We start from the raw sequence: 25,036 nt of genomic DNA on the forward strand, positions 1-25,036 counted from the left end.
AAAAATCTTCTCCTCAAGAACCAGAAAGCCAGGAAAGCTGAAACTTGTGTGGAAGCATCCTCAGGTAGTGTAGATTCAAAGTTGTGAAATTCGTGACCCCGGGGGTAGGGTGGGGCCACAATGGGGGGTCGAAGTTTTACATAGGAATATATAGAGTAAATCTTTAAAAATCTTCTTCTCAGAAACTAAACAGCCAGGAAATCTGAAACTTGTGTGGAAGCATCCTCGGGCAGTGTAGATTCAAAGTTGTGAAAATCATGATCCCTGGGGGTAGGGTGGGGCACAATGGGGGGGTTGAAGTTTTACATAGGAATATATAGAGTAAATATTTAAAAATCTTCTTCTCAGAAACTAATAAGCCAGGAAAGCTGAAACTTGTGTGGAAGCATCCGCAGGTAGTGTAGATTCAAAGTTGTGAAAATCATGACCCCCGGGGGTAGGGTGAGGCCACATTGGGGGGGTGTTGGTGTTAAAGTTTTACATAGGAATATATAGAGCAAATCTTTAAAAATCTTCTTCTTAGAAACGGATCAGCAAGATGATACTTTATAATTGTTAAGACTTTGGCTCCAGGACAATTCTTCGGCCGCACAAGAAGGTTCAGAGTTTGATGCAGCTAAATATCCCATATATAAACAATTGAAAAGGATCTTTTTGAAAACTGCAATACTCAACATGTGATATGACTATAAAATTGAGGCAGGCAGCTATTTCTTCATTAAAATCTTTTTGTATTTCTGTATTGAGTTATTGCCCTTGATTTATTGATTCTTGATTATTTTAATTAATGCATCCACTGTTAACCAATTATTGTGATGATTATTTCTATACAATAATAAATATTCAATGTATATAAGTTGTTCTGCATAAGTAGTTTTGGGTTAGGCCGGATTAGTTTGTTTATTTTTGATTTCCAATTTTTAGATACTATGAATTATTTAAGGCCGGCACATATATAGGGACAGTGCATTACAATGTGCGACTGTTTGGGGTTAAACTTGAACAGGTACGGATAGATTGAGTGTGTGGACACCCCTGCTCTATCTAATCTTCGTGTTTTCTAACCTCTGATACAGAGTGTGCGCTCTTTCCTGCCCTGTATAGCATTAATACAAGTGTGCGGTCATACTTGCTTGTGGTGGTTGTGGCGGAGCACTAGTAAATGGTCATCTCTGCTGGTGTTCTGGCCTTTCTAGCGCAAGTGTGCGGCATTCCCTGCTTGCGTTATGTTGAGCTGTTGGCGCAAGTGTGCGGTCATTCCTGTTTGCGTTATCCATGCTTGCGTTAACGTTGGTACCTGTTGAGTTGCGTTGGTGTGCGGACATCCCTGCCTGCGTAACGTTGAGTTCCTATACATGTGCAGGAGCGGTAACTAAAGTCTGCTCTTGTAAATATTGGCAGCAATCAGGGCTATCCGAGTTACAAGGGGGAAAAATGGATTTTATTTATACAGGATCTACATGTATTATTGTACATTGTCCAGATTGTTTGTATTATGACTCCATTAAGCTGACTTTATCATACCTATTGTTCCTCAGGTGAGCGATGTGGCCCATGGGCCTCTTGTTACTATATGGCCCCACCCTCGATCCTGAACCCCTGACCCAAGGACCATGAATTTCACAATTTTGGTAGATGGCTTCATGGACATCATAACCATGCATTCAGTTTTTTCCTCACATGTGTGGGAGTAGAGAAGAAGAGTTTTGCATATTTGGCCTTGCCTGTGGCACCCTGGGTTAATTGTTAACGCACAACGACAGACAAAGACCAATTGCATTAGGTCACCTGAGTGACTCAGGTGACCTACAAAACTTATGGAGAATCATTTTGATGTTGTTTTGTTTTGTCTTTTAGATTGGAGAAGGGTAGGGGTGGGATGGAGGTGATTCCAGAAAATTTAACTCTACCGATTTAAAGGGACAAATAGTACTTCCAATTTAACTAGCAAGAGTAATGATCGAGCTTCAAATATATTAATATTTTTCTGACAGTTTGGGTATATACATCACTTAACCCACATCTCTAGATAACTGCAAAAAGAAATACAACAGAAACATGATGTTTAGCTATAGAAACCCCTTTGAAGAAAATCAAAACAGTGTACACTTTGTATCTAGAGTGATTTGACGTAAGGTTATTTTTTTTTAGAGCGTTTTAAGTAAAAGTGCTCCCGTGTATACATCAGATGTAAATGTCGCGTTTGTGCAAGATTTATCAGCAATATACATACTGTATTTTCTCCCTTCAATCAATCTTCTAACGTCCACTTGATAGAATAGATTTTTTCAGATTGTTTCAATTTTACATAGTACCCATACCTTTGAGCAATAAATTAAACCGTTAGTAATGTATTAGGCTTTCTGATGACACTATTTTACCTGTCCACATTAATTTAACTTTATGTTTATGTATAAAAGATCCTCTATATAAAATCTCACTTACTACCTTTCCTATTCACTTATAAAAAACCTTATATACGGAATTAAACTGTATTCACCTATGTCGGATTCACATACCAAAAGCATGTAATCCATTTGATCATTCATTGTGTTGGACATTCATAAGAAATAAACCGTCAGTTATTTGTAGCCATATTCTATATTAATATATGAAGCATTTTACAGAGGTGAAAAGCCTCCAAAAACTAGTGTGTTATTTTATTTAATATATGTTAAACAAACACGTTCCAGGTTGTTGATTAGATTTATAAAAGAAAAAAAAATAAGAACAGCTGCACTATCATCTAATTAAATAAGCCCGACAGCCTTGGCTGCGGTAATTATTTCACTATAAGAATTCTCTTACACAGCTTCAAAGTTAACTTCAATTCTAAAACTCTCAAAGCAGTACTAAATCTGATTAAACGAAACTAACACGAAATTATCACTTAATCAAAGTAAAAGGTATTGCCATTTCAACTTGGTAATGAGGAAAGCTAATGTCCAAATAAAGGCTGTTTAATGTTATTCATTTTCAAAATCCTAAAATCAATCCTTTAAAATGCCTATTTATCTAATTACAATCGCCTACAACTTATTTTGCACGTCACGGTTTGTTTCACGTGCGGAAAAACGTGCATTTTTGGAGGTTATGATATCTTTGTTTTTGGAATTCAGTGGATGAAATTTTGAACAAAAAATGAGCATGCACGTCTAATTCCCAGAGGTAGATTTTATTTTTTGATTTTTTTTGGTAAAATTTGCAAATGCTATAGAATTCACGTTATCAATATCGAGATATTTGACCTTACAAACAAATCAATATTTTCACTCCTCATTCTTTCACAAATAACTTAATCTTGACTTTGCAAATATATGTGCAATTATTCTTCTACGAAGACGCAGTAAAGCTAAACAAAACAAAAACGGCAGTTTCATTAATATACAATTTAAAGAGGAGAGGATTATCTTAGTTCGTGTCATATTCAGTGAGTATTTCTCATTTGTTTGTAAAAAGATAAAAAAATAATAATGGTATACAAAAATGTGCTCTCTTTATAAGCAATGCAACAGGACAATTCAATAGTAAATTCTATGCTGAAAAAAAAAATGAAAAAAAATACTGTTACAAACTTTGATTGCAAAAGATTTAAAAATTTTGACCATTTCATAAAAGCTTATGTATTAGTCACAGGAGATAATATTCATATTTATTTCCACTGTCTGTATTAGTATTTCTGCAGTTTTTTTTACATGTTTATAAACTTGCATCTTTTTTGTTGTTTGGAGCCATCATACCTCGATTACTTCTAGCAAATCGTTAGCAATGAATTATTTGCAATGATCACTATATTTCATCGCCACAAAACAATCATAATTACTTTCATATGATCGAGAACAGCAATAACGCACTAACCAGAATTGTAAAATGATAATCTTGTTTTACTTTTTTAATGCATTTTCACAGTTGTATCACATCCTATCATAAACAAATTGCATTTGTGTTCGTACTCTTTGCAGAAACACAAACTGTCCCTAAAATAAATATCAGACGTGATGGAGCATACGTTCATTTCAGGCCCTTTTCTCTTTACATCTGCTTTTTAATACGATCGATCTATTTGTAGGCTGTGGATGAACTATTAATTTTTGTTTTCGTTTGTCCTTCCCCACTTGACCTTTGGCATTACCTTTATTTTATTTTAAGAACTAATTTGAAAATAATTGTAAGGTTTCTACATGTACATAGTCATATTTTTATTTTTCAATCTTCGATGTCTTCAATTTGCAACAAAGATATTTCAAATATATGTTTGAATATCAGATGTCGAGTTACATGCATAGATTATGTATATTTGGCCAGGTACTTGTTTTTACTGTGTGTGGGCATAAGTATACATACATTGAATATTATTACCAGTTGAAAGGGATTTTTATACATTTATATATCATAGGTACGGTATATAAATATCATAGGTACGGTATATAGATATCATAGGTACGGTATATAGATATCATAGGTACCGTGTGTGTGTGTATATATATATATATATATATATATATATATATATATATATATATATATATATATATATATATATATATATATATATATATATATATATATATATATATATATCATAGGTACGGTATATAAATATCACTCATTTACCATCATTAGAAGGTAACATATATATTTTTTATTCCACTTATTTCAACGTTTCATCGATGAATCAAATATTACAAACGGTGTTAAAAGTATTCAATGTAAATTTTAAAGACATAAAAAGAAAATTCAAAAAATGGAAGTAAAACACATTTCAAGCGAACACACTTAATGAATTGACGCTTACAGCGAAGTGATTTGCACTGCCCGAGACTTTTTTTTATTAATTGTGAACTTGACGGGTATAACTTATTAAGTTTATAGCGAAGTTAAATCGCCCGTCCCTGGCACTTCGTAACAAGCGTGTTTGATTGTATTCGTTATTCAATCTTTTCAACATACTATTTCTTCCCCTGGGTGCCGGAAACATGTTACTTGATTTTACGTCATCCAAATTTATACAACGAAGTATGGCATTCAATCAAATATTCAATCCCCATTTCTAGTTATATGGTCACGTTTTTAATTTGTTTCCTCCTGTTTTATGAGTAAGTTCTTTATCAAAAGAAAACAACCGAATCACAAAAAAGACAAAAAACTGCACGAAGTTTTGAAAGAGAATTAACCCTTTTGTCATCAGCATTCAAGAACCGAAGATGTAAACAGGAATCCGATATCTGCATACATCATTCAATTAGTGCAATTAAGTTTTCGGACTTGGTGACTGAAGTTATTGGATCGTATTCTTATACAATGACTCCAAGAAGTCGAGTCATACAGACAAAGGCACAATTGAGAATGGGCTGAATGATATAAAAGACTCCACAGAACAATATCCATTGAATTAATCAGACTAGACATTCATCATTTAATTGAATGATCATGTTTTATATTATCTATGCTGTTTAATCTAAGAACAGAGTTGGGGGGGGGGGGGGGCTCAATAAAATTGCGTCGACTTTAAGAAAACATTCTTTAGTAGATTTGGGAAATGTTCAGTACACACACGTACAGTATATGGTATTCGCAAGAAATCAGAAGATCCCATTGTTGAATGCCAGTGTCCTTTCGTATTTAATTTGTTATAATTAGGCTTGGTCACGAATTCATCCACCAGACGCTATTTACACAGAGTCCCCTCTGAGTAGTGACGGTATAATATGTCTGCCTATTAGTACCTTTCTAAAATAAAGAAGCTTTGTAGAAGCTGCTAACCTCCCCAGTTGATATGTGATTACGTAATGTGAATCACTTACTTATTTTACCGTTCAAAGTGGTTGTAGTTCCATGGTATCAATAGGAACCAAGAAAACTAATTTTTGCATACAGAGGCAATGTCTTTTCGGTCAAATAACGCCATTCTTCAGCAACCCCTCGCCGATATTAAAGACAAATGAAGGAAGCTTTTCGTTTAATCCGCTTTGTGTGATTTATCCAAATTTTATGATGTCGTTAGGGATTTTCCTTCCTACTGGTCATGTGTCGACAATGTTACCATAGTGAGAAATACACAGTGAGAAGATAAAAAATTCCATTTAATTGAGTAAGGTATTTTCCTTCTTTAGACAATATAAAGGACGAAACTACATTCTTAACTATTTTGAACACAGAACACTCTAAACATTTCAAATTTCAATAGGACTTTGATAACGGTTCTACCTACCGAATTGATTGTCTGAAGTTTGCAATTACCCATATACATGTAAATAACAAACCTACTACATCACGCTATAAAATGAAAATAGTTGAATCATATACTGTTAAAAGTAATATAATTTTTCTTTTGCTTGCTCTTGTTTTAATTTTTTGGTGTTGTATTGGAACAGCCTCCTTTGATTATATGGAGAACTTTCACCGATGTGCATGGTTATTACTTGTACCTAAGCATGCAGTTGGCAGAATTGGTTATCTGTCATTGGTAATATCTATCTAAAGGCGTCTTCTAAAGTAATGCTGAAATGTGCGTTTTCAATATTGTTTTAAAATTCGGTTGATTTGAGGGAAAGGGGGGGGGGGGGGGTGTCGGTATCTCTAAATTGAAATGTATACTTGTGTGTAGATCAATGGTTAACCTTGATTTGTTTTTTCCTGAACTGTATTTTTGTTTTAAAGAACCGACCCTGATAAACAGTACCACGACTAAATATTCAGCATGCAAGTATTGATTATGGAAATAAAGTCATTATTTTGGTTTTAAGGCCGCTTCGTCACCTCGCACACTTTCTTCAAATAAAAATTATTGGAAATGTGATGTTAAATGAGCTTTGCAATATATTTGAAGTGGTGGAGAATATTATTTGTAGGCCCGGCAATAACAATCGAACGCCACGGGAGATAAAGATTGCGTTTTGGAACTCACCAATCAAAACATAGATAAGGTCGACGTTAAGATGCGATTCTCGGGATCCTTTGGGTTTTATACATATCTTTCCATCGTGTTGTGCGTATAATGAAGATACGTCTAGCGTGACATTTTGAATAGAAATTCTTTGCAAATATTTGTATTATAATGGTTTTCGTTAAGTAAGACATGATTCCTCTGGACACGAACATAACTTCTGAAAATATACCCCATCTTCAGGTTTTAATCTCGTTTTTTTTTTTTTGGATAAAAATAAAATCGAGAAAAACATTAAACAAATTTTACATTTAGAATCTCCGATTCTTAGCTCAGAGTACTCTATTATCTAAAATATGCTATTTGTTCTTCATACGTTATATAAGTCAAAAGAAGTAATTATTTTTAAGGTTTTTTACAAAGTGTAAGCACGGTAATCCAGTTGAGTTCCTATGGGAATATTTGAAACTTGAAAATCCGAAAGGGAGGCTTGATTTGCAACAAATTAACAATCAAACCTACCTTAAAATTATAGACGTTATTTTCATAGTCATAAACTAAAATTAAATAGTCATAAATAAAAAATTAAATTTTTCATCCACTAAAAAAATTCTGATTTTTAGCTTTCAATTTATGTATTTCCTATATATTTACACAAGGCCCTTCTTTTAAAAGAGATTGGTATTATATCGTATTAAATAGCTACGACCATCGAGCCAATCTCAGTGACGAAACAAAAGGATAATCCCATTTCGAACACATGCGTTAACTACTATACCATGAGCTAAGGAAATGGTATTGCTTTAATTGAAGCAACTGGTATGTGCAGTAATAATTCCAGGTTATTTAAAAGAGTTACCGAACCTTGCCAAGCTTAATAAACCGGGCTGAGCTGTTTTTAAATTATTTAAGTCATTCAAAATAAGTCTTTCGTCAAGTTACAAGCGAGAAACAAACCACAAACAAGCCTTTATTAGTTAAAAAAAACCGTTTTGGCCTTGTTTAGTGTCAGTTTCTTCTGGAAAGAACTATATTCAAACGAAAACCAAACATTAACTTAAAACTGTTGAATTTTGTTCGAAAATTGCTAAAAACAAAAAAAAACTAATCTTAATGAAACTGTATGTATTTAACATAGCCAAATCGACACTGCGAGAAAACCATTGTCAACCGACGCGAAGCGGAGGTTGACAGTGGTTTTCAAGGGGTGTTAATTTCAACTCTTACCCTCCCAAACAGGCACTATTTCTTTTATTATACTGAATGGCTTAATTTCAGAGAAAACTTTACTGCTTTTATATTGGAATGACGAATTCTGTGGCGAACCGTACGCGCATGTAACAATTCGTTGTGTTACCCGTTGCCAAGTGTGTTGCTAACGCTGAGGGTAATAGAACGGGTTATCAACTGCGTTTTAACCAATCAGATCACAGTATTTAACATGAAAGTATAATAAATTATAATAGCAAAGATAAGTCTACAAATTGTTTGTTTACCTCTTGTAAACTAGTACTGATGAGCACAATAAATTTTCTCGGATTACTTTTCGTGAGTGAATAGCTTTGAGTGAATAGATTTGTTCTTGCTTTCCGCATGTAAAATCTCTGTAGTATCATAATATTTAAACCATATCAATAGCAAATTGGCTATCAATAGAGCAATGCAGAAACGTTCACATGACGGAAAGATTAACACGGTACTTGGTGTACTACTGGAGTAGTCTAGAGGGTCCGAGATGAAAACATATAGAAGATGAATACTGGATATAAAATTAGGAAAACAATGAATTGTTTACTTCATACATCTACATCTCTTAAATACAATGGAATAACCTAATAGCAATCACATCATTTCTAATTATAACCCAGAAAGGTTCTTGTAGTAAGTCGGTCGTTATTAGAAGGAACTATTCGGAAGACCGTTTATAATGACAGATTTAGAAGTACTGATGCGACGATATCTTTCAATAAACTTGTTCAAACATTTAATTTTCTGTCTGACAAGATTCTTTTAAATGAACCCGTTGATTAGAATCTCTTAAAAAGGATACTTATCTGGAACATTTTGTGCCTTACACCACAAAGAGTGCACAATTATGTCCCATTATCGTCTACGACGAGAAAACTATGATAAATGACTGGAAAGATGTAAAGAAGTGTCAAGCTATCGACGCAGGAAGCGAGGATTCCGCTTGTACAGGAACATACGATTTCAATATGTTGTCGTCTGCGAGGTGTTGTGATTACAATTCATATCCATATAACGCTTTTCGATCTCTAGTAAGACACTTTTTCGTTCGATAGGTTGCTTTGACTGTTATTTAACATCAAAACTGTATTACCAACGTCACTTGCGTCTGCGTAGAGTAGTTAAGATTAGCGGATATTCTCGTTGAAATAGGTACCTAAGGAGAGCTTAAGAGACATCAAGCCTTCCTAGGTCTGTTTTCTTCAGCCCCACTACATTGATTTTTGCAAGACATAGCAAAAAATGAAGATAAAGTGGATCAGAGAATTAGTTCTACCGTTGTTAAAATCCTTTTGACAATAGCTCCATGTGTTGTGTGCCATTAAGTCGTTTTATCAGGAATGTTGGTGACTTTATTATTTGAGATGGGAAAAATATGTAGAGCGTTTTTTGTTTTGATCGAGATTGAAAGAAAAGATATGTGGTTTTTATGTTATACTAAGCAAAAATTATTTATCACTCCACTCAGTATTCAAAATAAATGAGTAAGCACGACCGAATTTGTAATTTAAATAATCTCTGACATTTCAAACAATTTCAATTTTTTGAAATGTTGGATGTATAATTAATGAAACGTTTAGACGTCATACCAAACCATGAGTGTACAGCCAATAATGAAGCCCTTCCATTTAAAAAACGGTAAAAATTAATTCTCAAAAAACAAGCAAAGTAACACCCAAATTTTGGAACAATTGAAGAGTGATGATTTAATCTTCTAATATTATGGATTTTAGCTTCTTTTTCGGCGTTACGAAGTTATTGTAAAGTGCAGAAAGCTAGAGTTTTGAATTCTAGCCAAACAAAATATTTTCTGATAGATCGAGTTACTTTATATATATCTGAGCGATATTTTAAAGGGATTCTCATGGGTCTCTACACAAATGGAAATAAATCTCAATTTACTTACAATGCTTATTAAGCTTCTACTTTAAACAGCCGAAATTGTACATGTATGATAATCAAACTATCAGAATTTGATATCACATCTTTAAATGTCCGGTAAATTAGCTGTGAAGAGGGATGATGTTCGTGGCCATTGCAGACTATATTACCCTTCGTTTCACAAAGAGCTCTGTATAATAATATATTAAAAAACTGTTTAACTTTTTAAAGCAAATGTTTTTCATTTACTAATACTAAATAATAGATTATGAAATATTAGATTATTGCCAAAAATATATATAAAAGTTTAGGTAAGACCTGATGGATAACTTTTTGACCACCTAGCCTCTTTCATATATTTGTCTGATATGCACATGTAAAAAATACACCGTCAGCAATAACTACTAGTATTAAGATAATTATGTTTATAAGATGTGTTGTTATTAGTGTGGCATAACAATAGACAAAAAAATGCATCATTGCAGAAGTATAATATAAACTTCAATGCAAGGAGAAAAAAATATCTCTTAATAAAGACAAAAGTTACATTTTAGATCTCGAAAATTGCATACCTAATATAAGACACACAGGATATTTTGTATAGCTGCAAAGAGTAAATATTTATGAGAGATAACTCAACAAAATAATAAAAAAACATTTTGAAGCATTAAAAAAAAACATGAAAAGAAGGAAATGTGTGGAAGTGTGTAGGTTATCATAGATAGTAACGTTCTTTGTTATAGCATGATGCTCTGAATTTTTTTTATATCCGACTCCTTCAGCTTGTCGCAATCCCTCAAGAGTCACAAGCTGAAAGACCTATTCTCAAAATATTTATCAAGTTATATTTGCTTATGATGTCCATTGCCTATGTTGACGTCTTCGCTTTTAACATTGAACTTAAAATGGATTTAAACACTGAATAAATCGACAAGGAATTTGCATTTTGTGATTTAGCGTTTCCCGTGTTCATGTCTCATTTATTAAAGATTTGACACATTTCTCTCACGCTATTCTGCATCTCAGAAGACGCCCCTTGAAGCATTAGCAATACTCTGTAGTTCCTATAATCTTCTGTCGCACGATTTTGTTTAACAGTTTTCCATATAGTTTTGTGATGGAAAAGTGAGAGTGAACTGACAGTTGGTAATACTGGAACAAACTATTCCATACGTAGGTCGTTTTATTCAGTAATACAATTGACACTGGCTCTGACAATTTGTTGTTTCATTTACGATCAAGAGGTATATATTAAACCGGTATATTATGATATTTTCTGTCATTTCTGTATGGAAAGTCATTTATCCTTAAGTTTATTATTTCATTTTCAGAACTCCTTAACGATCCGCCGGACACCTTGATTGACAATTTCACCCTAGACACGGACACTTTTCACGCCCGATTTTCCCTGACGTTCGCCTGTTCCTACTGACACTTGTAATTTGCGTGATTCTCTTCAGTTGTTGTGCAATGTCATTCGAAGAATAACTTAATTAACGTTTCGCCTTTTTCTGCTCGTTCACTACAAACAATTCGATTTTGCGCATCATCATGATGAACTATTCTTATCTGAACTCATCGTTTTCCGATATGACATATAACTTCACTGTCCCAATGTCCAGTCATAACGACACTTCAAAATCAGCGATGGGAGTAGTAACAGGAATTAACGCAGTGCCGGAACTGCAAGCGTTTCAAAAATCGTACCAACCAATTCACGGTTATTTGGCACCAATTATTTGTGTCTTTGGAGTGGTAGCAAATATTCTAAATATCGTGGTGTTGACCAGGAAAAATATGCAAACTTCTACTAATGTAATTTTGACGGGTCTTGCCATTTCCGATGGTTTAACAATGGCGGCCTATATCCCTTATGCTTTACTGTTGTACGTTATTCACGGGACTAGAATTACACCCATAAGAGACTCATACCAGGTGGCTCACTTCCAGATGGGGTATGCATTGTTTAGTGTTGTCGTTCATTCTATTTCAATTTGGCTAACGGTAACTTTGGCTTTGTTTCGATATATTTTCATCCGGCATCCACGTCTTGGGGCCCATTACTGTAACATGCACAAGGCCAAGATAGCCGTAATTGCAGTGGTCATCGTGGTGACTTTAGTGTGTGTTCCATACTCTGTTAACCTTTCGATAAGTTCCTCGTCGTTTACCGACCCTGATGGTTTGATACCAAATGGAACAACTTTCCACATTAATATGAAAAGAACCCACGACTATGAGAAAGTTTTATACAGTGTGAATTTCTGGATACAAGCAATTCTTATCAAACTCCTACCTAGTTTCTTACTGACCATCTTCAGCATCCTTTTAGTCAACACAATGAGACGCGCCGAGAGGCGCAGAAAGAGGTTGCTGAATAACGTCCCGATGTCGGAAGAAAACGGCGCGACCAGCACAAGTAGCACGACTGTGTCGTCTCGAAAGCAGAAAAAGAGTCGAAGCAACCGAACGACTAAGATGCTTTTAGCAGTGGTTATATTGTTCTTACTAACTGAAACTCCCCAGGGGGTTCTAAGTGTAATGGGGGGTCTGGACGGAAGCTTTTTCGAGTATATTTATATGCCTTTGGGAGACCTGCTGGATATCATCACACTGATAAACAATGGAATAAATTTTGTTTTATACTGCACGATGAGCAAGCAGTTCAGAGACACATTCTTAAAATTGTTCCTGAAAAACGTTCTCCATCAGGAGTATCGACGAACAAAGAACACTTATACCACGGCCCAAGCTACTGTTGCTACTAACGATTCGGACGTATAGAGTTAATAAGCGATGACTTGTATGAAACAAAACGGTGAGTCCATATATTGTCACACTGGCATGGCGAAGGGAAACAATGTACAATTATATTTTTGTTCATTGTACATAAAGCTTTTGTTGTGTTAATAGAATTTTCAAAATGCTCAAATATCATGACATGTTGTGTTTGTCATGCATATTTGCATGACACGTGAGTAAATGTATATAGTTTTTAAAGTGAATGAGTTTCATTATATGTTCAAAATAAGTGTAAGATTTTTCTACATTAATGAATTGCTAAAGGAATAATTGCTGATAAATTATTTGCTTTACTTATAATTACCACTCTCGATGGGAGATGTTTTTCTCTAAAATGTTAAATTATTATTATTTTGTAGAATCAGTTCTAGAAACTTAATATTTTGTTTCAAAGAGGAACGCAGTTAATTAAAATCTATAAGAGCCTTCCACAGCCCAGACCAAAAAAATCCGATCTTTGTTCTTTTTAATACATTTTGTCAAAAGTTGCTTCTTTAATTAAGATCAAATGTGCTCTGATATTTCAATTTCCCGTAACCCAAATTTTTGTCACAGGCCCCTGGTGTAATTAATTTTGTCAAGACTTGATTGAAAAGATTTTAATTTTTTTTTTCTCGATCCGCAATCATCTGTTATGTGTTTTAGATCTTTTCCCCGTATGTGAGAATATTTTGTTCTTCTGATTAAACGGGGAACAATCTTGAGTCACGCTAATACATGTCTGGGTTGTTATTTTTTGTTTCTCAAGTTTTAACTCTTTTTTTTTTCTAGAATGAATGTGTTTACTATAGATTAAGTATAATTGTATATTTTGACAGAGAATGTGACATAAATTAAATGCATCTATATTGCAATCATTTCATTGTATAGACTAAGTATCGTACATACTTATTTAATAACGTGTCAATGTATGAATTTTTATTTTGAATAAAATCGATTTGTTATCAATCTTCTGGTATGGTTTATCAAACTATTTAATTTTTCATATATTAAGGCAAAATATCGAATACGTAAATTCACCGATCACCAGGATCTAACCTAAAGGTTTTATTTATTAAAAGTCTATTTGGGTTTTATTATTATTTTAATTTTATTGATAAGTTTCTTATGTTTTATGGATCGTTTTCGGTTGATATTTCCAAAATAATTTTCAAAACTTGATTAAACAATCCGGATTGTATGACTATTATAAAATTTATTTCGATTGTAGTGAAAACAAAAGTCAATTTTAAAAGGTAAATGAATAAAGAATTAACCATTGCATCGGTGCATGAATTAGCGCGGTTAACAGCTTGGGTGATGACAGATGTCGTTTTTTTGTTTGCAATTTTGATATAAATCAACATTTTACTCTCTTTTTTGGGGGTTGAAAACACTTCGTTTTCAAAATGGGGCAAACAAAATTGGGGGCACCTATTGATAAATTCAGGAAATCCACATGCAAGGAACTAATCTAACAAAGCGCATGCAGTTCACCGACAATTTTCTTAGTTTGAGAACGGAAACTTGAAGGAAAGATTTCTGTTGGTTTTACGATGACGGTACGCGTATATGTGAAGCGGTTGACATCCTTTCAACCCTTTTTACTTGTGAATATTGTTTTGTTTACAACCTGTTACCATAGTAATCCTTAATATTCCACTTCCGAGTGTAACTGTTTTCAAAAAAATATTGTTTTATCTTTTATCTTCCATGAAAAAAACCCACGGTAATACGATAGAGAAAAGTGAAATCGGTTAAAATGTTTCATCTAAATCCTCAAATACAATAATAAAAATGTAGTTAAAGTACAGTTTGTTCTGTGCAATATTACCGTAATTAAATAATTATACTAAACGCGAGGTTAAACGTACAATTAACCATAGTATTTATATATCGAACTTAATTTCTAACATGTACCTTTGTTATGATGGATATGCAAGAATCCAATGTACGTAGAATGTTTGATTATATAAAATCCGTTTTCGCCTGAAATGACCATTATTATCGGTGTTAAGCACTGATACCCTTATAAAAACATTGCATTAGTGTTTTAGTTAATTTAAGGCATGTCCATTCAATAAAGGCTTGTTGACAAGTGTATGTTTTGAACTACCTGTACCTTGGTGTCCGTGTGAACCAGCATTGATGTATTTCATAATGGGTCAGTTTACGATACACACTTAACTATTCATTAAGAATTTATTACAGACATTTATGTAATAATACACATAAAGGTACAGTGTATAATTAACAGTACATATTGTCGGCAAAGAGTCAAAGTACAAAAGGACCATCTCTCGTTTTTCACAGGTAAAGTTGTGCTTGGCTACCTCTGTTATGTCCAGGATTATTGTACTTTTATGTAGGAGAACAAAACGTTTATTACATAATTATGTACGAGTTACAATCGATATAACACTAGATGATACCCCGCGCAAGCGCGGGAATTAACAATTTACACATTTATACGATGCAATGCCTAAATTGCTTTCTTAAAATATTCTTAAAAATTGAAATAAAAAATCCTGAATTGCTGTATTTTTAGAAGAGCGGGCAGAGTGTAAAAATTAAACTGATATGGATGATGCACATGGCCTTGATTCTTTTTATTGCAACTGACTTGTAAAACTAACAATTAAACTACTTTGTGTTATTTTAAACCAGGGAATGGGTATTTAGTGCGCCTTATCTCTTATTTTTTTCAATAGGTCAAATACTTTAATCTAACACTGTCCCAAAAAAGAATTGCAGATAAATGACTTGGAAACCCCCCCCCCCCCCCGGGGGGGGGGGGGCTCTTTCTGGAAAGTTCTGTAAATCAAAACTTAAATTGCATCAAATTATTCCATTTTATTTACTGATGTTTTTGTAGTTCTTTCCCATTATAAATTGTTTTTGTTTTGATGAAACTAGATGATATCACGCGCAAGCACGGGAATTTACACTTTACACATGAATATGATACAATGCTTAATATGTTGAATCATATGTTTTCTTCTCTCTTTTTTTTGGGGGGGGGGGGGGGGGGGAGGGGGGGTCTATTTTTGCATAATCTGTGTCTAAATTTTTTCTTGATTGTTTTCTTAACATATTCTTTAAAATTGAAATAAAAAACCAACTATACATGAATTCCAGATGAAAAAGACTATTTAAAAAAAAATAATTGGGAACCCCCCCCCCTCCCCCGGCTATTCCACTTCCCCTTTTCATTTATTATTTACGTACACTGTAGAACACAATCTGTTCATTGTTTACAGATTGAATTATAATGTTAACTACCAATCTGTCGTGGAATAAAAATAATCAATGAAATTTAAAAAAAAAAAAAAAAAACCCGCTTATGTAGCGTTATTTAGTTTATTCGCCGTACATTTTCCGACATGAAGTCTATCCGCGTTCCTGGGCACCCCGCTTTGGGAAGTTCTTTGAATCAAAAAGAAAATCACCCCAAATTAATCCATTTTATTTATAAATATTTTTTATTTAACCATAGATTGCCGATCCAGGGTACCTTCGATGCACGATGAACTCTCCTACATTTTTCTCCATGACGTTAATTAGTCAACCCGCGTTCTTGGTTACCCCGTTCTGGAAAGTTCTGTCCGATGTTCTCACCAGAGGTCGTGCTTCGCAAGCATCTACCCATCAAAAATAAAACGCGCAATTAAGACACGAAATGCTTTTTTTATATAGTTAACATTTGTCAAAACTTAACTTCTATGTATATGCTAAGTAATCACCAATAAATATATTCACTGTTTACGTTCACTCAATATTATTTCATTGCAAGGATACATTTTGATGCTAACTCCGACTGACTTGGATCCGCTAATGTTTTCTTTATCGTTGCTAAGTATGTAATAAATCCAGAGGTGCTCGAATGAAAGGTTACGAGTGAAATTTCGAGCGGAAGTATAAGTGTTCGGATAATATTCTCAAAATACGTAAGTACTGGTCGATTTTCATATTTTACTTTGATTTATGTTGAAACATCAACATCTTTTAAGATGTATGTCTTATTTCACCATCTAGCGGGTTTTTTAATTAAACGATGATATTCAGAACAGAGTTAACGTTCGTGTTCAACCACGTGTAGAGTGGTTGATAATATAAACATTGGGTTGCTTAATAAAATCTTAGCCATGTTGGATGCTTGTGGTGTGCAATACTATGTTTTTAAAAAATTAATGGGTGAATGTTTTGCATAAAAACTTAGTGTATCGAGTCATTTTCAAGGAACATTCTGCATAAAATAGTACAGTCTGTTTCACTATTGATATTATTACAAGGTCAGGCGCAAATCGAAAATTAATTCTTAGAGGGGATCTCTACTTCGCATGTTAATCGCAACAGCAGAAAAAAAACTATTTTTTGTATTGTCTTGTTTATTTCTAGAACACATTTTATCCACCAATTAATGAAGATAAAGTTTAAAATCAATAAATCTCTAGAATTTATATTTGACTACAAGTACCTAGATTCTCTCAAATAGACATTAAACACGAGGCACGATTTTTACTGCGAAACAGAAAGGGTCAAATAAAACCACGTGGTCTAAAATTTCAATGACAATAACATTCGCAGGGGTGAAGCATGTCCACAACATTTTTGCTATTTCGGGTTCGGGCTGGTTTATCAATCAAAGTACTGAAAGCCGGGCTCTTTTGGTGTGTCTTTATGCATATTGTGTGGTAAAGACTGAAATCTCTCTCTCTCTCTCTCTCTCTCTCTCTCTCTCTCTCTCTCTCTCTCGTGCTTTTAATGTCGGCGAAGCGTCAGAGAGCGACCAAATTTTGTTAGCGGCTATAAACAAAAATATGTCTGTCTAGTAGAAAAAAGTTCAACAGTTGCTGCCTTGAATTTTGCAACATGCATTATACATTCAATCCCCATTTCTTCAACGCGCAGCAAAATAGTTCATGGAAATTCATGCGCATTGTATGTGTCCAAAATGCATAGTCTTGTTTTTAAAACAAGTTATTAATAAGAAAACTAAAAAACATAGACAATTCTCTCGAAATTAAAAAAAAGGAAACAAACTGTCCTCAAAACGTGGCCCTTTGTGTAACTATTTGGTATAGCGGAAGTTTTTACTTTGACGCTGTTTGGTTTTTTGTTTACTTTTGAAGTTGAGCTATTTATAGTAACATTGGCGATTTGCCTGCCTACAGCCAGGACCCTGCTTTCAGCAGAGCCCGGCTAAAAATGAAAGTAGATTTTTAAATAAAATAAAAGAAACTACTTATCAGGTATAATTCAGTTATAGCTTACGAACATCATCTTACACGTGTTGAAATACCAAAGGTATATGCAGTTACTCTGGTGCATGCATTTTTTAGTTTATTTGCAAAAAGATTTAATTTTTAGGTATAGATAAGGTACGTTGTAATTGAATTTTAACTAAGTTTTAATTTTAACTAAATTTTTAATGACTTGTAAAAGACAAAAATTTTAGTAGACTGGTCTACAAAGAAGAACCGTTATTAGTTGTTAGAGAACATGTGGAAACATCAAAATTCAATGGGATCTGTTCCATAAATCTCCTTTAATAGGTCCTGGAATACTCGCAAATGCTACTTTTTACATAGTCATCCACATCAAGTTTGAGAATACTATATCGTTTGATACTGTACAACAGCCGTTGTTCGAGTTTTCGTGGTCTGGCTGACAACGCACTAGAAACGCTGTGAAAGCGCGGTATAAACGATAATGAACGCTGAAGAAACGTCAACAGAGCGCGTTGAACGCAGCGACAGCTCTTTTTGGTTCGCTGTATGAACGCAGCCAAATGAAAAACATCTCGTTAAAACGCTGTGGATGCGCAGTGAGAGCGCGACATGGACGCAGTGACAAGGGCTCTGTGCGAGCGCAATCGACTTATCACTGCGTCTACACTGCGATTAGCTGCGTTCCTGGAGCGCCCCAATGGAGCTCTCGTGGCGTTGTTAGTCAGCCCGCGGGCTGACTAATTGAGTTAGGGTGAAACTGCAAATGCACTTGCGTAAATTGGAATTCTGGGAAGGAATTAGACAGTCCGTGTTCGAGAAATTCGAATAAGTTATGAAACTGATAAGTTTTTAGGTCAAACTGCGCATCACCAGTCACGCTTCTGTAATGGAAGACATTCCACGGGTATCGTCTGGAGCCACGGTTTGGGGTCCGCATACGTTTATTTTGGAGAGGATATGACGGTGGTTTTCGACGAGGGACCTATATTTCAGAGAGCAGTCTTTGCAAAGTTACAATTTAAAAATACAACATGCACAGTTGCTGTAGATTACTTTAAAAAGGATATACCGATACACACTTGTCTCCTCACATACAGTTATAAAATAAGTATGCAGACTAATTGTGCACCCGCCCGCTATGATTGTTCTGGAAACTATACATTGTATATAATTTATGTCATTCAACAAATAGTGTATTCACTTTTGACCTGAAAATTAATATTCCACTGGCTGACTTTCTTAGCTTTTTAAAAAGATAACCTTGTTAGAGACCTTACGGCGCTGTCACGGCGATCTCACTCCGTTTTTACTGCGCGTTTATCAGAACGCAGATCCACGGCTTGTACTTTGAGCATGTACAAAGTGCGCGCCGTCGCATGGCGTTCTATAATGTTCTAGGCGATCCCACTCCGACAAATGAAGATGTCGTTGCCGTTGTTACGGCGCTGTGGGAGACTCTACTGCGTTTACCTTGGCGTTTTATATTATTTAAGGACGCAACGAGATGGCCATGTGGACGCAGCTCCAGTATGACAGGGTACTCTGATGCAGGCATTTTTCACTTTATTGGCAAAATGTCTTGATTTATATGTACAGTATAGATGTACACAGTACTCTCTGGAAGCAAATGTCATTACTACAATATTATTTCTTAGTTTCTCTAATTTATTTGTGTACAAGAAAAAAAAACTAGGATCAAAGTTTAAAAAAAAACATTTCTGCAGTCACTGGAACATTAAAACTCCTTATCATCCACAACACACACACATATATATATATATATATATATATATATATATATATATATATATATATATATATATATATATATATATATTTGCAGCGTCGAAATATATACGTAAATTATAGATGCTTATATGTTACATGTTTAGGAATTTAAAAAAATTCAGCTTTAAAACTATATATAGTTGCATAGTCGAAATATATACGTGAATTATAGATACTTATATGTTAGAGGTTTATGAATAAAAAAAACTTCAGCATTAAATTTCATAACTATTTCAGCATTAAATTTTATGAACTTATCGATAAAACAATGAAATCAGAAGACAGTAAAATTGTTTATTTCATATCTCATAACGAAAGCTGGTCGTTTTTAGCGCTGTCCATCTGTCAGTCAATCGAGCTTTAGTGCTTTATATGAAACCCAATATTTCGAGATACTGATATCTAATTTTGATACACGCTGAATAACTAATCGTAATGTCGCCTTCGCCATTTTATAATGGAATCACACCCGATCAATCCACTGGTTTTTAATGGGATGAATGATTTCGTTTTAAATAAAAATAATACGGGGGGGGGGGGGTCAATTCTAACATTTTCTTTACAATCGAAAAGTTTAACACTAAGAATTTTAAAGGAAAATTTCAAAGTTTATGGGAAATATTCATTTAATCACTTTATTGTTTTTACAACGATTACAGCATATTTTAAGGATTTTCGTCATAAATTGTTTGCAACAAACCACAGACTGTCGTTAAACAGTGGTCAACAGCAAATGCAGCAAAAATAATAAAATATATGTATTCAGCATTCGATGTGTTTGTCCAGACTCGATAAAATTTATGTATTTTTCATTCGATGTGTTTGTCAAGTCAATATGTTTTTCATCTTCTTGAAATCTTGTACACAATTAATGCAACAACACTGTAAAAAGAAATAAATAACTCGGTCTTCATCGCTGTAGAAATCTCGTATGGCCGTGGTCCATTGCAGTAATCTGTGTGACAAAGAGTTACACAGAACACAAACCCAGATAGAAGATCATAGGCGCATTCTGTCAAATTGTTTGGTTTCACCCTTTTTGCTAGCATTTCGACTTTTTGGCCGGTAAAAAACCCGTCCGTACAACTTCTCATGTAGCTAACATAGACACCTGGAAAACACACAAACATGTATATCATCAGCACTAGGACATAGAGTCATGCTAGAAGATATTGTTTTACGTTGTTATGGTATTCAATGTATACTGAAGGGATATCGAACAACTTTGAATCATTTTGAATTGGTTGAATATGTATTACTACATAACAAAGAAAGTGAAGCGATCCAAATTCACATGACTGACATCATATAAGAAGCCAGTCATTTTGCACCTTTAAACATGTTTGACGTTTTATTTCATTAAAAAATGAGGAAACAAATATAATTTTGTCAAAATATCGGCTGTAAATGTTTCATTTCATTTCATATTTTAAGTTCATCTTCAGTTTGATGCTTGACACCGCCGTCTTAATATGTGTGCTACAAAATGTTAGAAGAATTCATTAATGATATCATACCCATATCTGGCGACATTTATCACGAGAGAATTTATGAAAATGTTTTGCAGCAAAAAAATTGAACTCGCAATGAATGTAAAATATATTTGAAAAAAATATGCTGGCAACAGAGATTAAAGCCAAAATATGTATTCAATTAAGATTGCGTGCCTGCTTATTAGAATAACTCTAGACACTGTCGCCTAGCCGTAAACTGATTGGGTAATATCTTCCAATGCCACTCCAACCTTTACAAACATGATCATGGTGCTAAAAAAAATCAACAGAGCAGCGAGGCAAGGGAAAATATCATGGAAATAACATTTACTATCCATAATAGCCCCAGATTCAATGAATTTGGAGGCAAACGGATAATATGATATTATGTGTGGGATTAATACTTAGTATACTTGGAAATAATTTTCATGTTGAAGTAACAAATTGAATATGAAATAGCGGAATGTGTCCTAAAAATGACTTTTTCCTGTTCTTGAAGAGTTGCCCCCCCCCCCTTTGCATTTAATCTTTAAAAATCATTTATAAAACAATTCTACTTTTCAATGCTTTGAATTTATATCAGACTATTCAATACATGATTGATATTCAAGATTTAAAAAGATTAGGTCCTAATATGGATCGGATACCTTAGTAGTTATAATTTTATTTATTTTTTTTTAGCAAAGATATTATACTGATGTTTTCAACAATTATAAACAGTAAAAATGTCACATGAGTATTTAATATTCATAATTCGGTTACCTCCGGCATTGATGATAGCTTCGATCAGACAGTGATTGTCTGATGTACAGTTGCGAACAAAGCGCCCCCCTTTCAATCTGTCGTGCACAAGTCTTTCACCCGATATACAAGTCTGTTCCGATGTTGTTTTCTCGCATACATAGCAACTTATTCCATCTGATAAATGCACAATCATTCTTAATTGAAGTTCAAATCGATTTTCTTTTCATTCAATCAAGAACAAATGAATGTAATTACAGAATATAATAAGTAAGGAATATCATCCAAAAAATGTTATCATTTCTTACAATCTTTTTTAGGATAAGTTATAAACAATTATTGTGCATAACGATTATATATTAATATCAAAGCTTGCAACTTACTTGAAATTGGCAAATCCGTCAACAAAGCAACAAAAATGACAAGAAAAACCTGCGACATTTCTCTACTTAATGCGTGTGAATTTTTATCTCTACATCTCGGCCATTTTCATTCCGATGATGAGGAATATTCTCTGGGCGGACTCCCAAACCTCGGGTTATGACATTAGGAGTTCCATTAATAAGCAATGGTAGTAGACAGAAGAGGTATGTCAATATTTACACTTATCGCAACCATTAAGGCACACGAACCTTTTTTGACAGGAATTATGTTTTTTCACTTTGTCTTACGATGTGTACAAATTGTTCTTATACCGGATCAATAAAAAGAAGCCCATCAAAGCTTCAGTAGATTATGAGTAAATACCCTGTGTGTTCTCCGACAACACCCCCGAAATGTAGGACGGTACGATTGGTTTGTGACAACAATGATACTTGTACTTTGGCTACTTCAAGAGAGTATTAAAATTTAAAAGCTTTAAATGTAGTATATATATGTATGTAAGATCTAGATAGATAACGAATCGATTCAGTTTCAACCTTGCTCTGATTTGATCTTTGTAACAAGTTTGATAGTAATGTGACATAAGAGCAGAGCAGCCTGTCGTGGACATTCTCAACTCTAATGTTCATTAACATATATTATTTAAAGGAGTTAATGCTTGCTCTAGTACTTTTGCATTTAAGTGAATGCTGGTATATATGCAGACATTATAATTGCTTTTGATTGTCGTTTAATGTTCCTTTGGAGAATATTTCAGTCAAATTAAGGTAACGTTCAAATGATAAGAGCTTCAATTTACTTCCAATAATTGGCAATGACGAGGATTTCGAGTCATTAACACCTTTTAGAAGTCTCTCAGATGAACAAAATCTTATCTTTCTTTAGTAATTTGCTTTTCTTTCTATCATATGCGCACGAATTGATAAGACGTACAATAGATTTGATGTTAAATAAAAACATGCACGTAATTTTGTAAAGAACAAAATGAACTAATGTTCATTACTGGTTTGAACTTTGGGTCTTATGTTCAGCAATTGTTTTTCACGATAAACATCATCGAACATTGAAATAATTGATGTTGTACGTCCATGATTACTGTTACTTGGACAATAAATATTCTAAGTTGGCCCTCCAATTTCTAAATTAACAACCCCTGTGATTTTATTGAATGTAGAAAACCCATACTGTGGAATCACTAGAATTCGTGGGGGCCAGTGTTTGTGGATTGTAGGTTTTTCGTTATTCGTGGGGTGTAATTTTGTGAATGCTTCAGTTTTCAGTTTCAGTAAGAAAACTCACTTTATCGAAATTTGTTTTCGTCGAGGATGTAAATTCCTGGGAGAGGGCTACCCACGAATCTTACGAAAAATAAGCCACAACGAATTTTAACGATTCCACAGTAATGCATGTACATGCATTTTTTGTGTGTTAAATATGTTTTGAAATATAATTAAGTATTTAATTTGAATCGGACACAGAGTTCACAAAATTTAGAAAATGTGGAAAAACTGGTTAAATATTTAAACATATAAATCAATTTCAAATACTATTATAAATGAGACTTTTGCAAAAACAATGTAAAATTCTGAATTTAATAAAAGAGAAAAAGAAACAACCAAATATTTACTCCAGGTACATGATATCGTATTTGATAGTCTAATTGCACTTTTGTATCCTAGGTTAAACGCGATTAAACTTTTTACAGATTGAATGCTGCATCACTTTGACTTAAAGCACTGACAGAATTACTATTAATAAATAACTTAAATGTTTCGTTATCTGCACTCTAAAGCTAAGAACGGACATTGTTCTGTTCATTAGAAGATATGGAAGGAAGGACAGACTATTATCGGCTTTTCAATGGCCACCATACAACAGGTAGTACCTTTGATGTATGTAGACAAATACTGAGTTAATCGTAGTTCACAAACTCTCCAAGCCTTGAATTCACCTTTCTTTACCTTGAAAATGAATTATTATTGACATTTAGAATTTACATATTATGTGAAAGAAAATACTACGGAATTAAAGTTTTATTACCTACTAATGGTTTAAAAGAAACCAGACGTCAAAAGAAACCCTGTCATTTACACATTACATTGTGTTTGATTTATCCATGAATAAAATATTCTATACAGTTATATGTATTTGAAATGGACGGATTTATTCTTAAGGAATAATCGAATGTTATCTTTTTTTCCCACAAATAAAAAAGCAAATACATTTGTTATAACAATTATTTGACAGATGATAGAAGAATGAATATATTCGGTGTTTGTTTTATTAAATCAATAAAATTTCAATAATAAAAAGTCATACGAAAAACATTGTAATACATATTGTAATAAAAAGCCCCTACTTTTTTTTAATGACATTACGTTCAAAATCAGATACCAGATCTCTCTTCGTCATATATACCGAATACCGGTCGTCAGACGAAACCAACACTTCGAGATTTGCCTTTTTTTAATTTAAAGGGACCTAGACATGATTTGAGATCAAATTTTTATTTTTTTTAAAATCTTGTGCATTTTGAATGATTCACAAAAACTTGAATGTTAGAAGTCAAGATACAAGCAAGATAGAGAGGTAAGAAATCATAG

At 33.7% G+C, this 25,036-nt stretch overlaps 2 protein-coding genes across 2 annotated transcripts in view; one reads left to right on the forward strand and one right to left on the reverse strand.

Annotated features, from left to right (window-relative positions):
• LOC128190636 (G-protein coupled receptor dmsr-1-like) overlaps positions 1–13,708 on the forward strand; it is a 38,477-nt gene extending 24,769 nt beyond the window's left edge. Inside the window, exon 4 of the mRNA XM_052862754.1 lies at positions 11,347–13,708. Within this exon, the coding sequence (XP_052718714.1) occupies positions 11,567–12,799 (1,233 nt within the window). The 5' untranslated portion in view covers positions 11,347–11,566 and the 3' untranslated portion in view covers positions 12,800–13,708. The remainder of the gene's footprint in view (positions 1–11,346) is intronic.
• A 6,728-nt stretch (positions 13,709–20,436) lies between these two features.
• Positions 20,437–22,724, reverse strand: LOC128189499 (uncharacterized). Its single transcript, XM_052861133.1, has 3 exons — positions 22,433–22,724; positions 22,071–22,226; positions 20,437–20,926 (listed from the first exon to the last, which is right to left on the reverse strand). The coding sequence occupies exons 1-3, from the start codon at positions 22,488–22,490 to the stop codon at positions 20,658–20,660; spliced, it is 483 nt and encodes a 160-aa protein (XP_052717093.1). The 5' UTR covers positions 22,491–22,724; the 3' UTR covers positions 20,437–20,657.
• Between the last annotated feature and the right edge of the window lie 2,312 nt (positions 22,725–25,036).

The sequence above is a fragment of the Crassostrea angulata genome, chromosome 6 (genome assembly GCF_025612915.1).
Source record: "Crassostrea angulata isolate pt1a10 chromosome 6, ASM2561291v2, whole genome shotgun sequence".
Taxonomy (NCBI): Eukaryota; Metazoa; Mollusca; class Bivalvia; order Ostreida; family Ostreidae; genus Magallana; species Magallana angulata.

Coding starts and splice junctions, on each gene's coding strand:
- LOC128189499 (XM_052861133.1), bottom strand. CDS start 22,490: ATGTCGCAGGTTTTTCTTGTCATTTTTGTTGCTTTGTTGACGGATTTG. Junction 22,227..22,432: donor GACGGATTTGCCAATTTCAA/GTAAGTTGCAAG, acceptor TGCATTTATCAG/ATGGAATAAGTTGCTATGTA. Junction 20,927..22,070: donor AGCTATCATCAATGCCGGAG/GTAACCGAATTA, acceptor TGTGTTTTCCAG/GTGTCTATGTTAGCTACATG.